Source organism: Syzygium oleosum, unplaced genomic scaffold (genome assembly GCF_021117445.2).
Source record: "Syzygium oleosum isolate NSW1041296 unplaced genomic scaffold, Sole_v2.1 Sole_v2.01, whole genome shotgun sequence".
In the NCBI taxonomy this organism is placed as follows: Eukaryota; Viridiplantae; Streptophyta; class Magnoliopsida; order Myrtales; family Myrtaceae; genus Syzygium; species Syzygium oleosum.
The window spans coordinates 1,156,316-1,174,862 of record NW_026607485.1 but is presented as its reverse complement, the minus strand read 5'-3'; the positions used below and the strand labels follow the sequence as shown (position 1 = coordinate 1,174,862).

At 39.4% G+C, this 18,547-nt stretch overlaps 1 protein-coding gene across 1 annotated transcript; it reads left to right on the top strand.

Moving 5' to 3' along the window:
- Positions 1-16,877: 16,877 nt before the first annotated feature.
- Positions 16,878-18,173, top strand: LOC115693834 (uncharacterized). Its single transcript, XM_030620896.2, has 2 exons — positions 16,878-17,501; positions 17,577-18,173. The coding sequence occupies exons 1-2, from the start codon at positions 17,094-17,096 to the stop codon at positions 18,129-18,131; spliced, it is 963 nt and encodes a 320-aa protein (XP_030476756.2). The 5' UTR covers positions 16,878-17,093; the 3' UTR covers positions 18,132-18,173.
- The last annotated feature ends 374 nt before the right edge of the window (positions 18,174-18,547 follow it).

Genomic DNA, 18,547 nt, shown 5'->3' with positions numbered 1-18,547 from the left:
AAACAACAATCAAAGCCCTGGAAAGTACTGTTCACGAAATTCCAGATTATGCTCTCAACTTCAAAATTTGATTCGGACAAACCGTAACTCCGAATCGATATCCGTCAAAACGCACAGCCCCACAACACCATAATCTTTCATTTTCATGGATAATTAAGACTTGACAACCCAAAAATTGGACTACGCAGCTCAAATCCACATAACTCTTATTTCCGAGCCCTAATCGAAAAATTATTCCGATAGGACTAACGAGGGTTGCGAGTACTTACTAGTCGTTGCGTTACTTAGTCGGAACGGCTCGGCAAGGACCCGCGCGCACAAACCCTCCCTTTCTCTTCTTCCCTTTCTCCTCTCCTTTTCCTTTTCTTCTCCTCTGTTTTCTCTTCTTTTTTCCCGACCAGCACTGCTTCTTCCTTTTATCTTCACTTTTTGACTTTTCTTTTCTTTTCTTTTCTTTTTTTTCCTTCAGCCTAAGTCTTTTGACCTAGTCAAAAGAAGAGGCAAATATTACATTCTACCCTCCTTAAAAAAATTTCGTCCTCGAAATTTAGCCTTACCTTAACTTTCAAACAAATGAGGGTATTTGTTTCTTGCTTCTTCCTCAAGCTCCCATGTGGCCTCTCTCTCAGTATGATTTTGCCATTGAATTTTCACATAAGGGATTATACGTCGCCGCAGCACTTGCTCTTTTTTATCCACAATGCGAATAGGCTGTTCTTCATATGTCAGGTTTTCTCTTAACCTCAAAGGAGTGAAATCCAATACGTGTTCAGGATTTGGCACATATTTTCGCAATAAAGATACATGGAATACATTATGAACTCCAGATAACGCTGGTGGCAAGGCCAGTTTATAAGCAACTTCACCAATCTTCTCCAATATCAAGAACGGTCCCACATATCTTGGACTTAGTTTCCCGCGAGTGCCAAATCTCATAACACCCTTCATAGGTGAAACCTTTAGAAACACGTGATCTCCCACATCAAATTCTATCTTGCGCCTTTTAAGGTCCGCATAGCTTTCGACGGCTTTGAGCTGTTTTCGTGCTCTCGAATCAACTGACTTTTCTTCCGATTGTTGTATAAACTCGGGCCGTCAACCTCTTCTCACCAACATCGTCCCAACAAACCGGACTTCGCATTTTCGACCATACATTGCTTCAAAAGGTGCCATCTTAATACTGGAATGGTAGCCGTTATTATAGGAGAATTCGCCAAGTGCGGATGGTCATCCCATGAACCACCAAAGTTAATAGCACAAGATCGTAGCATATCCTCTAACGTCCGAATCGTTCTCTCCCGATTGCCCGTCCTGTCTGTGGATGAAAAGCCGTACTGAAGTTGAGTTTAGTACCCAACGCCCCTTGCAAGCTCTTCCAGAAGTTGGATACAAACCTAGGATCTCGATCAGAAACTATGCTTACTGGAACCCCATGAAGTCTCACTATCTCATTGACGTATCGCTTAGCCATGTCTTCAAGTGAAAGGCCAAATCGATACGATAAAAAGTGTGCCGATTTAGTCAACCGGTCGACAATCACCCATATAGCATTCTTACCGCTTGGCGTTCTCGGTAAACCGACGATGAAGTCCATGGTAATATGCTCCCATTTCCACTTAGGTATCTCAAGTGGATGTAGTTGTCCACCTGGTTTCTGATGTTCAATCTTTACTTGCTGACAAACCAGGCATTGATCGACAAACTTTACAATGTCTTTCTTCATGTTGACCCACCAGAAATGTCCTCTCAAATCTCTATACATCTTAGTACTTCCTGGATGAATCGAGTATTTAGTGCTGTGAGCTTCCTGCAATATTTCCTTTTTCAACTCAGGATCATCAGGAATACATAGCCGACCACGAAACCTCAATGACCCATCTACATGAATACTAAAATCCACTGTCTCCCGCTCTACGCCTTCTTTGATCTTTCCCAACCGAGAATCATCATTCTGTTTAGCCTTAATTTTGTCGATCAATGTCGGTTGTACTCGAAGATTAGCTATCTGAGCACCTAATTGATGCACAAACACCTCCAAATCTAGCTTCCTCATATCCTCAAGGATAGGTTGCTGAGAAGTGAGCAACATTGCCATGTTTCCAGAAAATTTACGACTTAAGGCATCCGCTACTACATTTGCCTTACCTGGGTGATAATTGATGGATAAGTCATAATCCTTCAAGAGTTCTAACCATCTCCTCTGCCTCATGTTCAATTCTTTTGAGTAAAGATGTACTTCAAACTCTTGTGATCGCAAAGACCTCACATTTCTCACCATACAAGTAGTGTCGCCATATTTTCAAAGCAAATACAATCACTGCCAATTCAAGATCATGAGTGGGGTAGTTCCTTTCATGTGTCTTCAACTGTCTAGAAGCATAGGCCACCACTTTATCGTCCCGCATAAGAACGCACCCTAAACCTTCTTTAGATGCGTCACAATAAATTGTGAAGCCACTGGTTCCTGAAGGTAAGGTTAATATGGGAGCCGTCACTAACCGCCTTTTCAATTCTTGAAAACTGCGCTCACACTGATCAGACCATACAAACTTAACTCCCTTTTGAGTTAGGCGAGTAAGTGGACCAGCTATTTTGGAGAATCCCTCCACAAATCTCCTGTAATAGCCAGCTAGTCCAAGAAAACTTTTCACTTCTGTTACATTGGTAGGGCGATTCCACTGAACAACCGCTTCAACTTTCTTTGGGTCAACTGCGATGCCATTCTTCGAGATAACATGACCCAAGAACTCAATATGATCAAGCCAGAAAGCGCACTTACTGAATTTAGCAAACAATTTCTGCTCACGCAAGGTCTGCAAGACAAGCTTCAAGTGTTGTTCGTGCTCCTCCAAACTCCTCGAGTACACCAGGATATCATCAATGAACACCACAATGAATTGGTCGAGGTAATGTTTGAATATCTTGTTCATCAAATCCATAAAAGCAAGCGCATTTGTCAATCCAAAAGGCATGACAAGAAATTCGTAATGCCCATACCTCGTTCAAAGCGCTTTAGATACATCATCTCGCTTTAATTTTCAATTGATGATATCCAGACCGAAGGTCGATCTTAGAAAATACCCGAGCTCCTGAAGTTGATCAAACAAATCATCAATCCGTGGCAAAGGATATTTATTCTTGATCGTTACCTTGTTGAGTTCACGGTAATCTATACAAAGCCGCATGCTACCGTCCTTCTTTTTCACAAATAGGACTGGAGCTCCCCAAGGCGAGACGCTGGGCCTAATAAAGCCCTTATCCAATAATTCCTGTAGCTGTGTTTTCAATTCTTTCAATTCGAGATGGTGCCATCCGATATGGTGCCTTCGAGATAGATCCCGTACCATGCATCGATCAATAGAGAACTCAATCTCTATCGGGTGGCAAGCCGGGCAAATCCTCGAAAACACATCGGAAATTCTCTAACAACCGGAACATTTTCCGGTTTCACAACTTCTTTATGGTGTCTTTTACGCAAGCTAGATATCCATAACCACCTTTCCTTAGAAGCTTCCTCGCTTGCACTGCCGATATTAATCTTGGAAAAGTACCCTTACAACTTCCCGAAAAAGAAAATTCGGGCTCATTTGGGAGTCGAAAGGTAACTTTCTTTGAATGACAATCAACAGTAGCATGATATGTTGATAGCCAATCCATCCCTAAAATAACATCAAAATCTCGAATATTCAACAACATCAAATCTCCAGGCATTTGAACATTATCGACCAAAAGCATACATTGCTTAAATACACGGTCCACCATAACGAAGTCACCCGTAGGAGTCTCAATACGCAATTCATATTCAAGAGGATCAGGTAGCATATCAAGTTTCTTTGCAAATTCAGTTGAAATGAAAGAATGCGTAGCGCTAGGGTCAAACAATGCATAAGCATATTGTGAGGTAATTGAGATATTACCGGCAACTATCGTGTTAGATGCTGCCGCATCCTCTTCCGTCATCGCATAAACCTTCCCGTCGCCCTCTGTCTTGGCCGATTCTCTTGGGGCCTACCAACGAGGGAACATCCTTCCTCATGGAACAAAAGCGAGCTATATGACCAAAGTCCACAAACGAAGCATAATCTACTACCGCTGGAGTATCTCTGCATTGGACAATTCGCCGCATGTGTCCCATCTTCCCACATAGAAAACAAGTTCCCGCTTCCAATAGCATTGGCCACTATGATATTTCCCACAAGTAACGCAAACACCCCGAAGCAGGTTTGACTCTTCCCCTTTCAAACCTACTAGTGCTTCTTTGCTTGTTGTTGTCACGAATACGAATCTCTTGGAAATTAGTGAACTTCGGCCTCTTGGTGAGGAATACCCGGTGCCACTCTCCATGATCTCTTGTTCAATCTTAATTGCTCGCTCCAGACATCCTCATAAGTGGTGAGTAAAAGAGATGCGAGTGTAAAACGAATCTCGGTCGAAGTCCTCTCAAAAATGTTCATTTCTCCTTCTCATTTGCCATAAAATGCCCCGCAAACCCGCTCATCTCGATTGAAGCGACCCGCATAGTCTAAAACGGAAGAATCACCTTGCGATATATGCAGAAAATCGCCCTTCATCTTTGCTTGGAAGGATTTTGGAAAGAACTGGGCATTGAACGCTTCCTTGAAGTACTTCCAAGAAATAGTAGCATCTTCATCTCCAAGAGTGGACCTCTTTCCTTCCCACCAATACTCGCTTCACCTTCCAAATATTGGGTGGCAAAGTCCACCTTCTTATCATTCGGAACTTCTTCAACTCGAATATTCCCTCTATCTTCCTAATCCATCGCTCACTACAAGAGGATCAGTTTTCCCATCATAAGTGGGCGGCTTTGACTTTCTAAACCGGGCAAAGGTGTAGCCTCTGCCACTCCCGGTTCACCGCTTCAACTACAACGTCTTGGGCCCTTGGCTGTTGACTTTCCCCTCTTATTTCTTGCGAGTCTGCTCCTACGTCATCTCGCCTTCTTGTCGGAGACCTTACTCTCGGACCTCGAGGCACATCTCTCGAGTCAAAGGTGATGGCTCTCTTTCCCTTATTCTTACGAAAAGAGATGAGCGGCTCCGAGTCGGAACTCATGATTACCTAAATCCAGAATCAAGAATACACCTTAGTATCTAAAACTAACGCATTAAAGTCTATCACACAATCTCACAACGTCCCACCCAAAAATCATAACCTATTGCTCGATACCAACAAATGTCACACCCGAATACAACCAAAACGGGATCGTAACACGGCCGTCCTTTCACCCAAAGGACGCACCTAAACTTAAACAAGACTCGAAAACATCGTAGCTTTCTAAAACCATCAAAAGGATATATACAAATCCAACAAAAAAACTATTCCAATAGCTCAACGTCAATATGTACAACGTACCCAAAATCCCACAATCAAAAAGAAATCCTCCGACTAACGCCCGCTCACGCCCTACTTGCGGCCAGAAGAACCCGAAAGGTATGTAAGATAAGGGGTGAGCTACCACTGCTCGATGAGTAACATATTTCTTCTAAGTGGGTCGAACAATTCTTGTGCAATAGCATAAAAATATCACAACTCATAACTCAAACTCAATGTACAATATAACCAAAAATATCTCAAAGGTATAATAACTTTTCAATAAAAGTCATTCGTATCAGATTTCTCAATAAAAACTCACTTAACAACAATAGCCAATCATCAATGGTCTATCCATTGACTAGTCTCATCACATAACACGTTGATGGTCAATCCATCAACCAATCTCATGCTCGCAATCAAACTATGGTCAAGTTTAACGCCGTGACAAAGGCGACCAAGTTTAACCCTCTTGGCAAGGTCTACCACCTATTATAAGCCGGCGGTTCGGCCCGGAAGGATATCCCGACAAGATGCATACTCCCCTCAACGGGTTCTCAACATAGTAATACGAGCACAGCAACTTATAACTCAATCTAGAAATCCATAATCAACACCAATAAATCCATTTCACAAAACATTTCACAACAAGAATAGCCCTCGGCTAATCCTCTTCACAAAACCTTTAATATAAGCATTCACAAAAGCTTCATTTCAATAACGTCATCAGACTTTTCAACTCATTTCACAATCGACAAAAGGTAGTAAATGATCGATCCAATTTATGCAGAAAACATGCTCCACTGTATTAAAAATTATATCTCATTATCAAAATATGAATTTGTAAATTCATAGAAGATATAATGTCCCTCACTTGGTAATCCACAACTAACCCATATGTGATACTTGAGCCGACGGTTCCAAAATCCTATCAAACATACGGAAAAACGAATCAAAACCGAGTAATACTTACCCCTAACGCGCGACTCGAATAAGCTAAGGCTAACTAGCCAATAATCCGACACCCACGAGCCTACGACGGCTTGCTCAATGGAAAAAATCTAATGCCAACCACAACGAACAACTCGCGCGCCAAATTTCCACGCGCCATAACTTCCTCCACCGGACTCCGTTTTGCGCGCTCTTATAGTCAAAACGAAACCCATCCAGCATACTATGGATGTCCCAACACAGCCAACCCAAACAACAGCCCAAAAACAACAATCAAAGCCCTGGAAAGTACTGTTCACGAAATTCCAGATTATGCTCTCAACTTCAAAATTTGATTCCGGACAAACCGTAACTCCGAATCGATATCCGTCAAAACGCACAGCCCCACAACACCATAATCTTTCATTTTCATGGATATTTAAGACTTGACAACCCAAAAATTGGACTACGCAGCTCAAATCCACATAACTCTTATTTCCGAGCCCTAATCGAAAAATTATTCGATAGGACTAACGAGGGTTGCGAGTACTTACTAGTCGTTGCGTTATTTAGTCGGAACGGCTCACAAGAGACCCGCGCACAAACCCTCCCTTTCTCTTCTTCCCTTTCTCCTCTCCTTTTCCTTTTCTTCTCCTCTGTTTTTCTCTTCTGTTTTCCCGACCAGCCGCTGCTTCTTCCTTTTATCTTCACTTTTTGACTTTTCTTTTCTTTTCTTTTTTTTTTTCCTTCAGACTAAGTCTTTTGACCTAGTCAAAAGAAGAGGCAAATATTACAGTTTTCCCTCACGTTTTGGTTCTGGGTTAAAAAAAATAAACCATGAGCAAGCATATACAAGAGCCGGAGCAAAGGGTGTTTTTGAGAGAGATTTGAGTAACTTTTGAGTGTCTAGGAGCGATTTTCTCGGCCATTTCTACCTATACTTCATCCTGGCTTTTCATTGCCGATCGTTGCCGTCGCCGTCGCCACCAGATCATCTCTCGTCACCGTCGGTTCGGCTGCTATACGGAGTTCTGCTCGCCTTTGTAGCGTGGTCAAGGAACTTGAAGGACGACCCCATCTTTTAGAGTTTGGCTACAGGCTCTGATTTCGGTCGGTGAAGCACTCGGAAGCCACTTTCTCTCTTAAAGTCGTCAAGCCGTTGCTCTGGCTCACTTCATTAGCAAGGTAATATCCGTGTTTGAAAACATTCCGTTTGGAGAGAGAGAGAGAGGTGACCGAGAGTGCACTCTTTTGTTGAAATAGAAATTTATCCTGTTCGAGTTTGATTCGCTGATTATGAATCTCTAGCTTGGGACTAGCTTGAACTTAAGTCAGAATTTGGATTTGAAATAATTAAAGACCTTCTCCTAAATCAGCTGCACACACCATGTGTTCGATGAAAATCCGGAACTAAAATTGTACATACGTGACTCCGATTTTGAATTGTTCTAACTGTACATAGACATGGGTTACATGATTGAAGGATTTTATTGACTGCCAAGCTTGACTTCAGTCGGATTTCTTTGCCACCGAGACTAAATCTGACCACATTCCTTTTGTCTGTGAGGTGGTGACCCTGAACCTGTGATGCAAACGTCAATCTCTTCTACTTGTTTCGATCGTGTTTTGGTTGTGCCCGTAGATGTTGGAGGATTTGCTATCGGAATGGTGGCCGGCGGTGGCCATTAACATGGCGGCTCCGTTGGTTGACTGGAGGTGGTTGATGGTGAAGTGTATCATTATGGACTCAAGATAGAATGGGTTTGGATTGTTGTTGAAGTGCTGGCGTTTTACGAATAATTTGTGATCTTGGGTATACTTGAAGAGAAGATGACGGAGGGAGCGTGAAAGAAGAAGACGATAAAAGGCTTGAGGCGGCTTGAGGCTTGGGCTAGTTATAGTATTAAGTGAGTGAGAGCTTGTTTTGTTTTTGGTTACATTTGAGCTGGAGGGCTTTGGGGTAAAATGGGCTTGGCAGTGTCGGGCTTGTCTCTGGTTAGAATCGGATTGGGCTCGAGTTGCAACTGAGCCCACTTCGTTTCTGGCCTGTTTTCTTGTGCCCATGAGCCCAGTTTGGCGAGACCAGCCGCAGCCCATATTCGGACTGGGCTCAGGAGCCCAGCCCGAGTCCCTATTTTCGAAATTAAAAAACATTTATTAAAATATTTTAAAGAAATTCGAAAAATGAATTTTTTTTATAGCTTAGAGATAGGTCTTGACTTAGTTATGTTACTTTAGTACTAAATTTAGCTTATTTTTATTTAGTTAGCATGACTTTTTAAGATAGGGGTTTCTTAAATTATTTTGATATAGCTTTAGTTTTAATAGTTCAATCTTTTGGGAGAAGATGGAACTTAATTAAATTTAGCTCATGTGGATCATGTCCCGGGGCTCATAAATTGGCCATGTATATTTTTTGCCCAACTTGTATCGGGTTTTCATTTCCACACTTTTGCTTTGAGTTTTTAAGTACTTGGTTGTTTAATTTTCGCACTTTTAATGCATTGAGGTTGTTCGTTTCTTTTTTAGCATGGATAGGGTAAGTTTTTGAATAATAATAAACTCCTAAAAAAACATCGCATGGACACTTAGCGAAGCAAGAACCTTAGGACGCATAATTTTGTAAAATAAATGTCTAGATATCTTAGTTGATAAGCAAGTAAGTTTAGGTACCAAAATGGTACTAGTTAGGTAACTACTATAATCAAGTCAGTGACCTTAAATCTATAGTTGCGTAGAAAGTGAGATATCTTCCCACACCTTACTTGAAATCTAGCTGACTCCAATAGATTAGTGACAGCTCTTGTCACACGTAGAATCCTTATGAATTAATTGCGAATTTAAAACGAATCTAGTATCATGAGGTAAGAGCTTAGGAGAGCCCACACCCGATCGAGGGCTATTGGCCTACCTTTCAGGCATTACCTCTAAGCTTCACTCTTTTCCCCTTTCGAACGGAAAAGAGGGCCGCGACAATAAACAAACAAAGTGATGGTTATGGATGGAACATAAAAAATATAATATCACATATCTTACGTGCAATGAGAGAGATTGTTATCTAAACCATGAAATTGCTGATCTCATGTGCATAGAGGTACATGCTATTTTGAGAGTTCACCAAATTAGCTCACTTACTGTTAAATTATTTCTCGAGTTTAAGCCGGTGTGCGGGGTGTGTTCTTTGATGCAACTGTGGTCGTGAGAAGTGGATATAGATAAAGAAGTTGTTCATTTTTCTATTGGAGAAACATATCCAAGATTTGACCGGTTTATCTTGAAGTTTGTATCGGGCTCCGTTGAAGTTTGTATCTTGGACATCTTCTTATATGTGGGATCAAGAGGGTTCAAGAAGGAAAGAAAAAGAAAACCTACGTATATATACATATCCAATTGCGGGACTAGTAGGTTTTGCCCAAGAGAAAAGAAAAATAAAAGGGCATGGATACTATTATTTTTACTCTGGCCATCGCCGCACAATGGACTCCATAAAAAGACTAATGCGAAGAAAGAAGCGATGACACGGTGGCATTCTCTTTGATCACACAGGGGAGTTCTAAATCTAGTGATTCTGTGATGTGAGTTTTACATCCAATTAAGTTGTTTTATTTGTAAGTACTAGAGGTTTGAGCTTGATCTAAGTATGGGAAATGCTCGAGTGTGTGAGCAATTGTAACTCTAATTTTTCAATTATTAGTGGATTATTTGCTACTAACTCTCCTAGCAGAGTAAGTACCGACACACGGACCGAACCACGTAAATCTCTAGTATACTTTATCATTTTTTGTTTATTTCTCTAGTGATTTCATGTTGATTTAATTGCAAGATCCTACTAGCCTTTCAATATTAAATTTTTCAACAATTAGTATTAGAGCTTAAGATCAGGTTTTCTAGATTTTGATTGGGGCTTTTGCCTGTCTTTGGAAATTTTACTGCTGCATTATGTTTGGATCGAAAGTAGAAATTGTAAAGTTTAATGGAATGAACAACTTTGGGTTGTACAGCACTAAGATGTGTGCGATATTGACAGCCGAAGCTTTAGGCAAGGCATTGGATGGCAAAGATGCCGATTTCGATGAAAGAGGCTAATAAGGTAGAGTTAATGGAAAAAGCAAAGAGTATAATCATGTTGAAGTTATCAAATAAGGTGTTAATAGAGGTGGTAGAGGAGAACGATGTCACAGCGATGTGGACAAAACTTCAAGTCCTCTATAAAACGAATGATTTAAACAATTGTCTATTAGATCCCACCTAAAAATGAGTTTAATAAACTTATGATAGATTTAAAGAATGTCGATAGGATCTTAGATGATGAAAAACATGACATAATGTTGTTATCTTATCCACTAGAGTCATAAGAGCACTTTTCTGATTCAATAATATAAGCCCACACTACGATTATCTCGGAAGAGATAAAGTCCGCATTATTCTCTAAGTTGCGAGATGACAATCTAGCGCAAGATATAGCATGGAAACTAGTGATTCGAGGTGGAGATCAACATCGGGGGTCCAACAGTAGTATAGGTAAAAGCAGGTCGAAGTTACGCCATAGAATGTCCAAGAGACGCATGAAGTAATTTGAGTCACAAGGAGGGACACATAAGGAGAGATTGTCCGAAGCTTAGAAATAGAGGTGACAAGCATAATGGTACAAGTAGTGAGGCGAACATTGTCGAGGAGAGAACCAGTGATGCAAAAGTTGTCTTATGTGTAACTACCGGTTTGTAAAGAGACAAATGGGTGCTACAGGGTGTTTTTTTTCATATGATCCTTATAGGAACTAGTTTATTACTTACCAAATTGCAGATGGTGGTAGAATTCTGAGGGGGAATAACGCAACCTGTAAGGTTGTGAAGATAGAGACAATTCGAATTATGATGCATAATAGGCTAAGACATGTACCGGAACTCAAGAACCTTATTTCTCCAGGGACACTTAATAATATCGGTTGTAAGTACACCGCTGAAAGTGGAGAACTAAAGATCTCTCGAAGACCATGACAATGATGAAAGAGAAGGGAGTACATACTCTCTATCATCTACTAGAAGAGATCGTGATAGGATCTATTGTAGTTTCATAAGGTGAATCAGATTCTAACTTGACTCAATTATGGTACATGAGTGAAGCAAGTATGACTTTGCTGAGTGAGATGGGGTTGTTGAAAGGTTAGAAGGCAGGGAAATTGGACTTTTGTGAGCTCTGCATCTTTGGAAAACAGCACCGGATTAAGTTTAACACAACTATTTATTCGACCAAGCAACTTGTTGAATATATTCATTTAGATGTCTAGGGCCTATCTATGGTTCCTTCGAAATGAGGTGCTTTATGTATGCTAAAATTTATCGACAACTATTCGAGGAAAGTTTGTGTATACTTTCTAAAGCACAATTTTGATGTGTTCTATCGGTTCAAAAAATTTTAAAAATTAATTAAGAGGCAATCAGATAAACAAATTAATTGGTTGAAAACCGATAATGGCATGGTGTTTTGTGGTAAAGATTTTATAGAGTTTTGCAAGAAATAAGAGATTGTGAAACATGGCACAGTCCCTAAGACACCACAATAGAATGGCATCGCAGAACATAAGAACAAAACTTTACTTAAGCGAGCTCGGAACATGCTTTCGCATGCAGGACTAAGCAAGGAATTTTGAGTTGAAGCAATAAACATGGTATGCTACCTGACTAATCAATCTCCATCATTTGCTATAGAATAGAAGACTCCTGAGCAAGTATGGTAAGGAAACCTACTAATTACTACGAATTACAAGTATTTATATGTCTTGCATATGCTCATGCGAGTAATGGTAAGCTTGAGCCTAGGGTGAAAAGTTATCTATTCAATTTCTTTTCGAAAAAGAAAGGAATAAATAGTTCCAATTATTCCTTTAATTGGATCACGGCTTCTTGTACCAATTTCTCTTGACACATTACTAATTCCCCTGGACCTCATTTTAACAGCCGGCACAGTAACAATGAAAATTATCAATCATTTTTTTGAATTATCAAAAAAAAGTTGTGTAGTGAAGCTGTGGGATGTAAAAATACATTGATAGGGGACCGGATAAATTGATAAGTCGTGCATTCTCGGCCCACTAAGCGAAACCGGTGGCCGTGAGAGCGGTACCAAATTAAGGCAAACTCTGAAAAGTCAAGGCATTTTGAATTGTTTGTTGACATGGAAAAAGTCAGGGAAAACCTCTGAAATTATTTGATGATTTATTTGATATTATGGATGACTGGTTATGTAGAGACCGTTTTGTTTTTGTAGGTCGGTCCGATCTTATTGAACCTATAAAAAGATATAAGAGCCGGTGTAATGGATACTTTTCGATCATATTTATTTGCATTCACGCCTTTTGGAAAGAGCCGCTAAATTAGGCTACCGACCGTGGTGCACTTATCCCAAATCACACAATTTTCTAATTAACAGAGACATGATCTTTGACGAGATTGCTATTCTTCGACAGAGGAGTCTTGAGACACAACCAGTAGAGCGGATAGATCATGGTGTCAATAATGAGATGTAGTTTTAGGTGGAGACTTTGGAGACCTCAAAGGTAACTAGGATTGAGACTGCAGGTGAGACCACAATTCCTTTAGTCGGTGATACTAAAACAACCAGTAGGGTTGCAGTACATTATAGCTACAGCACACTTTACTTATGGTAGTTTTTTCTTATTATTTATTTATTTATTGAATTTAATAAAAATCCAAAAACAGAATATCCATATCACATAGAATTGGGATCATTATATGCCATGACATCTTGCCACGTCATCATTATATGCTATGTCATCATGCCACGTCATTATGTTTGCTACGTCATTGCCTTGTCGTCATTTATATCATGTCATCAATTCCATGTCATATTTTCTATGTCATTTAGTGATTGCATGTTATGTTTATTTCATTTAATTAAATCCCAAAAGAATTAATTAGAATTGCATTATTGTCTAGAAAACCGCGGTTAGGCTAGGTTTAATATATTTAGTGCTTTTAATTATTTCTTTGTGTTTGAGTTTTTGCTTTCTTGCAATTTATCTATTAAATGCTTCGATTATTGGTTGCTACTTTAATGGTTGCGCACTTATATGATCACCCCTCGCATGCTAGAGGTCTAGGTTTAAAATTGATCCAAGTTGCTTGCAAAATATTTTTTGAAAATAAAAGAGAAAAGGTACCAAATGACGTTAGATTAATTTAGCATTATCAAGTCCCCGAATCTATTGAATCTGTAGTTCGTAAAAGTAAAGTACATTCACACAATTTACTTAGGTGTCTAATCGACCTACCAATAACCGATTAGTGGCGACTCCTAAATTAATTGCTTTACATGCTAATATTAACCCGAAAATTGCAATTGGTATGGACTTCCATGTTAAGTTTTTGGGCTTAGCAATCCAGTAGCCATCCTCTAAGGCTGCGTTTGATTGTCCGTATAAAACTCGGGATAGGATATGTTTTATCCTATCCCGTGTTTGATAGGTGTCTCGGATAGTATAATGTCGGATATAGAAGGGATATAACCCGGATTAAAAAATCCGAGGGAGGGGGGTAGAATAAGGTCGGATAGGATTTCTCTTATCCGTCATATAAAAACTACTTTTTAGAAACCCTACCCCTTCATTCACGCACTCCTTCACCCACGCTACAGCTTGCTTCTTCAATTTGCGAAGGTATGTATTCATCCATGATCGTCTACAGCTTGCTTCTGCAATTTTTTTTTAGTAGTTTGGGTTTATAATTTTCATTCTTTGTTAACCGGTAATCGAACGATGAAGTTGTCGTAAACGGGTCCTTCGTTGGGCTTCATGTCATGGATATCGTGTCTGCGTGCTGTGTGAGTTTTGAGTGCTTTTAGATGATGAGAGTTGTTTATCATGTTCCTCTTTCTTTTTTCTCTCTTGGGTGGTGGTCGGCTTTGAGTTCCGCCAGTGGTGTTTTTTCCATATACTGACGGATGGCCGTCCTTGCGGAAGTTGGTCAACCTTGTGACGTAGAGAAGCATCACGGGAACTCGCATTTCCCTGACGACCTGCTCCACTATCCTCATTTTCAAAGGATAGTTGTTGAGGAAGCCCCCACTTGAGATCGGTCCTGTTTCTCCATTACATGTCCCACCTGAATCCCAATCTCCACCTCTGTTTTCGTAAATAAGTAAAATACATAAGCATCACACCCTTATGTTAGAGGCTGTCTTAATTATAATAGACATTCATTCTCTGCAACAACTTCCATATTAATAGCTCCTTAGAAGTAAAATTTTGGAGTTCTCTTTTCATTGAGAACTAATCCATTGAGTTCTCTTTTCACGAGGCAGCAATGTTTGATCTTGTTAGAGTAAAATTTTTAGTTGCCAAAGAAAACATCGCTGTTTGACGACCAAATTATGTGAGAATTTAAGGAAAGAGTTATTTTTCAGCTAGTTGGGATAATGTTTCATCGAGATAAGAAGGCTATATTTTAAATAGAGTTTGATGTGTGGGTTTTCAGAATATAATATTCCCTTCCAGAAGAAGTATATACATTGTTATAAGTACCCGACACATAATGTTCCTACACTAAAGATGGAGTTTTTTTTAGCTTTCATTGATCTCTTGATCTTGAGGTCCCTTTTGCACTATTTTGCTTTTCAAGTATTCATGCTACTAAATGATGATGCCAATGAGCACCAATTTCTGTGAGAGACACATAACTATCTCACCAGGTTGTTCTTGTTCATTGGATGATTTATGCGGGTCATGTCCATCTTTTGTTGGTTGACCAGATAATAATGGGGAGAGAATAGGGTCTTTTAGCTTACCGAGGTTATTTAATGAATCCAAAATATTTTAAGATGCCCTTGATTGCAACTGTCGTGAAGTCTATGCTTGGATAGGCAGACACACCTTTTATTTTTGGACTGTTCAATGTTAAGGATGAGAGAACAACTTATGCATTTTCCCTGTCATTTACCTACATTGTTTGTTTGTTGCTCAACTGTAGCAATAGCGACTTCACTACTTTGTAGACACCGTGATTGATAGGACTGTAAAGAAAAGCAAAGTAGAAGCAATCACTGTTTTGATTTATGGGGAGTAGTATTGTAGCTATTCTGGTTCTCTTATGTGCAAAAACTAGCTCCATTTCTATGATAAAAGCTATAGCATTGTTTTGCATTGCAAGCAGCTAAACTAATGAGACATTTCTATCCAAAAGCACTTAATATTTGGTGAATATGACAGATTTTGTCAATGTTCTAACCTACTACTTAGTATTTGCCTAATGTTATTGTTTTTTTTCCTTTATTAGAAATGGATCACGAAGAGAGAGAGGAAATTTTTAGCATTTTGATATTAGAGGAGATGAACCTGCAGATGTTGCTTTTGTGTATGATGTATATGATTGTGGCATCCACAGTTGCTGAAAGGCACTACCGTAAACATATATTGAAGGATCGCACATTTTTTAAAAGGCAAGCTCGTTTAGATCACCTTGATCGCCTCATTCACAGTAGTGACTTGAATTGTGTGGAACAACTTAGAATGGATAGACGTACATTTACTCTACTATGCGAGTTGGCACGTACAATTGGTGGGTTAAAAGAAGATGGAATCGTGACTATAGAAGAACAAGTGGCAATGTTCCTACATATACTTGCCCATCATGTGAAAAATCGTGTTATCAAGTTCAGATTTATGAGGTCTGGTGAGACAATAAGTAGGTATTTTAACTTAGTTTTAAGTGCTGTGATAAGAATGCATAGTGTGCTTCTTGTGTCACCTGAACCAGTTCCAAAGGAATGTACCAACGAGAGATGGAAATGGTTTAAGGTATGTTTGCTTTGCTATTACATGGATTAATTTAATACTTTAAACATAAGGTTATTCTATTAATTTCATGTTTCTAGGGTTGCTTAGGAGCATTAGATGGCACATACATTAGGGTACGTGTTCCAGAGGTTGATAAACCAAGGTATCGAAATAGAAAGGGTGAGATAGCGACCAATGTGTTAGGAGTTTGCTCACGTGACATGAGATTCTAGAGTGCTTCGAGATGCTTTAGTTAAACCCAATGGTCTGAAGATTCCCATTGGTAAGATAAGCCCTTATCAATATGTTACATTATTTAACGTGTAGGGTTTGACGATTCTAAGACAATTAATAATGTTATCATTTGTTATTAGGTAATTATTATCTTGTCGATGCCGGATACACAAATGGGGAGGGCTTTCTTGCTCCTTATAGAAGTACTTGATACCACCTATCCGAGTGGAGAGAAGGTTGTATGCCAAATTCCCCTGAGGAGTACTTCAACATGAAGCATTCTCAAGCTAGAAATGTCATAGAAAGATGCTTCGGTCTATTAAAGTTACGGTGGGCTATTCTTAGGAGTCCATCTTTTTATCCAATTAGAACGCAAACACGAATTATTATAGCTTGTTGCCTTATACACAACTTGATAAGAAGAGAAATGGCTATTGATCCAGTTGAGGCACAATTAGATGAAGTTGCTAACTCCATTGAAGATGTGGAAACAATTAATGTTCTTGAGCCATCGGATCATTGGACAACATGGAGGCAAAATTTGGCAATACAAATGTTTATGAGTGGAATGCAAGTCGAGGACATGGAGGAGTCGCCTGATTTGACATTATTCCTTGTCTCATTTGTTTCTAATTATTGTAAGGCTTGTTTTGTAAGATGTTTTTGTTTCCATTGCTATTAGACATGTATAATATGGTGCTGATTTGTCATCATGGAGAAAAATATTCCTTATGTAATGTTTGAATTCTGGCTATATCATTTTAAATTTTTAATACTATGCTGTTTTTATCATTAAATTTTCTCTACCATGCTATCATCTATCATTAAATTTTGTAAAATTGCAATGAGATGTTTAGGAATGGAAGGTAGCGATTTTAGTCAAACCCAAGGAAGGGGAACAAAGAGAGACCGACGTGTATGGACAATAGATGAAGAAAATGCACTTCTAGATGGTCTTGAAGAACTAGTTGCGCGAGGAATGAAAGCCGATAACGGCTTCAAGAGTGGTTACATGATTATGTTAGAGAAGTGGGTTCAAGAAAAGTTTCCTGGTTCTGGCATTAAGGGTAATCCTCATATTGAGTCGAAAATGAGAAACTTGAAAAAGTTGTATAATCAGATTTATGACTTGAAGGATCAAAGTGGCTTTGGATGGGATCACGAAAAACATTCCGTTGATATTCATTCGGAAGATAGTTGGCAAAAATATTGCAAGGTTAGTGTTACTTCTTCTCATTTTTCTTCTTTACAACTTGTTTCTTTTTAAAAAAACAATATATTTTCTTTGTAGGCCTATCCAGGAGCTGCTTCTTTGAGAGGAAAGTCCTTCCCTCAATATGATCGACTAGCAACTGTATTTGGAAGAGACCGTGCCAAGGAAAATCTCAGTGAAGACCCTTTAGAAGCTCATGCGGCTGTAGATAATGAAGAAAGTGAGAATCATTCTGACGTGGCTACTACTGGTGCAAATCAAAACTTACCGCCACTATCATCTTCTCAAATGCAAAATGTTGCTGATTCTTCAAGAAGAAAAAGGGCTAAAGCAAGTGACAAGTGGGCTGCTGGGTTAGTTGAAATTGCAAGCACTTTTGGCTCTTTTATGGAAAAAGCTAACGAGAGGATGGAGATGATTGCTAGCCGCATTGGACATGCGAAAGATTTGGATGATGACAAGAGAAAAATCAACGAAGAGCTTCTTAAGATGTCTCTAGATACCATGGATAGAATAAAATTGTGCAGAAAAATTGTGAAGGATCCTGAGAATATTCATCTTTTTTTTGGATTTCAAGGAGATGACAGGAAGGCATTTGTGGACATGCTTCTCCAAGAGATGATAGAAGAGTAATGTCGTGTCTAGTCTCTTTTTGCTATTTTTTAGACAATGAACAACATCGAACAATGTTGATTTTACTATTTATTGGAATGCTTTAGTTTTTGGAATGTGTTGTTTCTTGTGAAGTTTGGAGCTTTATTCATAGTTGTTGTTGTAGTCTCGTCGTACCGTTGCTTTCATATTATTATTTTTTTGCTCAGTTCTTTTTCTTTTTGCTCATTCGCCACTGCATTCCTAGGCAAGATATTCAGCTGTGAAAGTCAGTATAGATTGGAGAGGGTCAGCTCGCTAAGATAACGCCAAGAAAAACTTGTTCATTATTCTGAAGGATCTTGTGCTGTTACACATGAAAAGGTTTCCTCGGAGTGGGCGCTCTATTTTCCATAGATTGCAACCTCTGCTTGATTGTGTATGGAAAAGGCTTCAAG

Excerpts from the sequence above, each read along its gene's own strand:
- LOC115693834 (XM_030620896.2), top strand. The coding sequence starts at position 17,094 with ATGCTATCATCTATCATTAAATTTTGTAAAATTGCAATGAGATGTTTA. Across the intron at positions 17,502-17,576 it reads GTTGGCAAAAATATTGCAAG|GCCTATCCAGGAGCTGCTTC; the intron begins GTTAGTGTTACT and ends TTTTCTTTGTAG.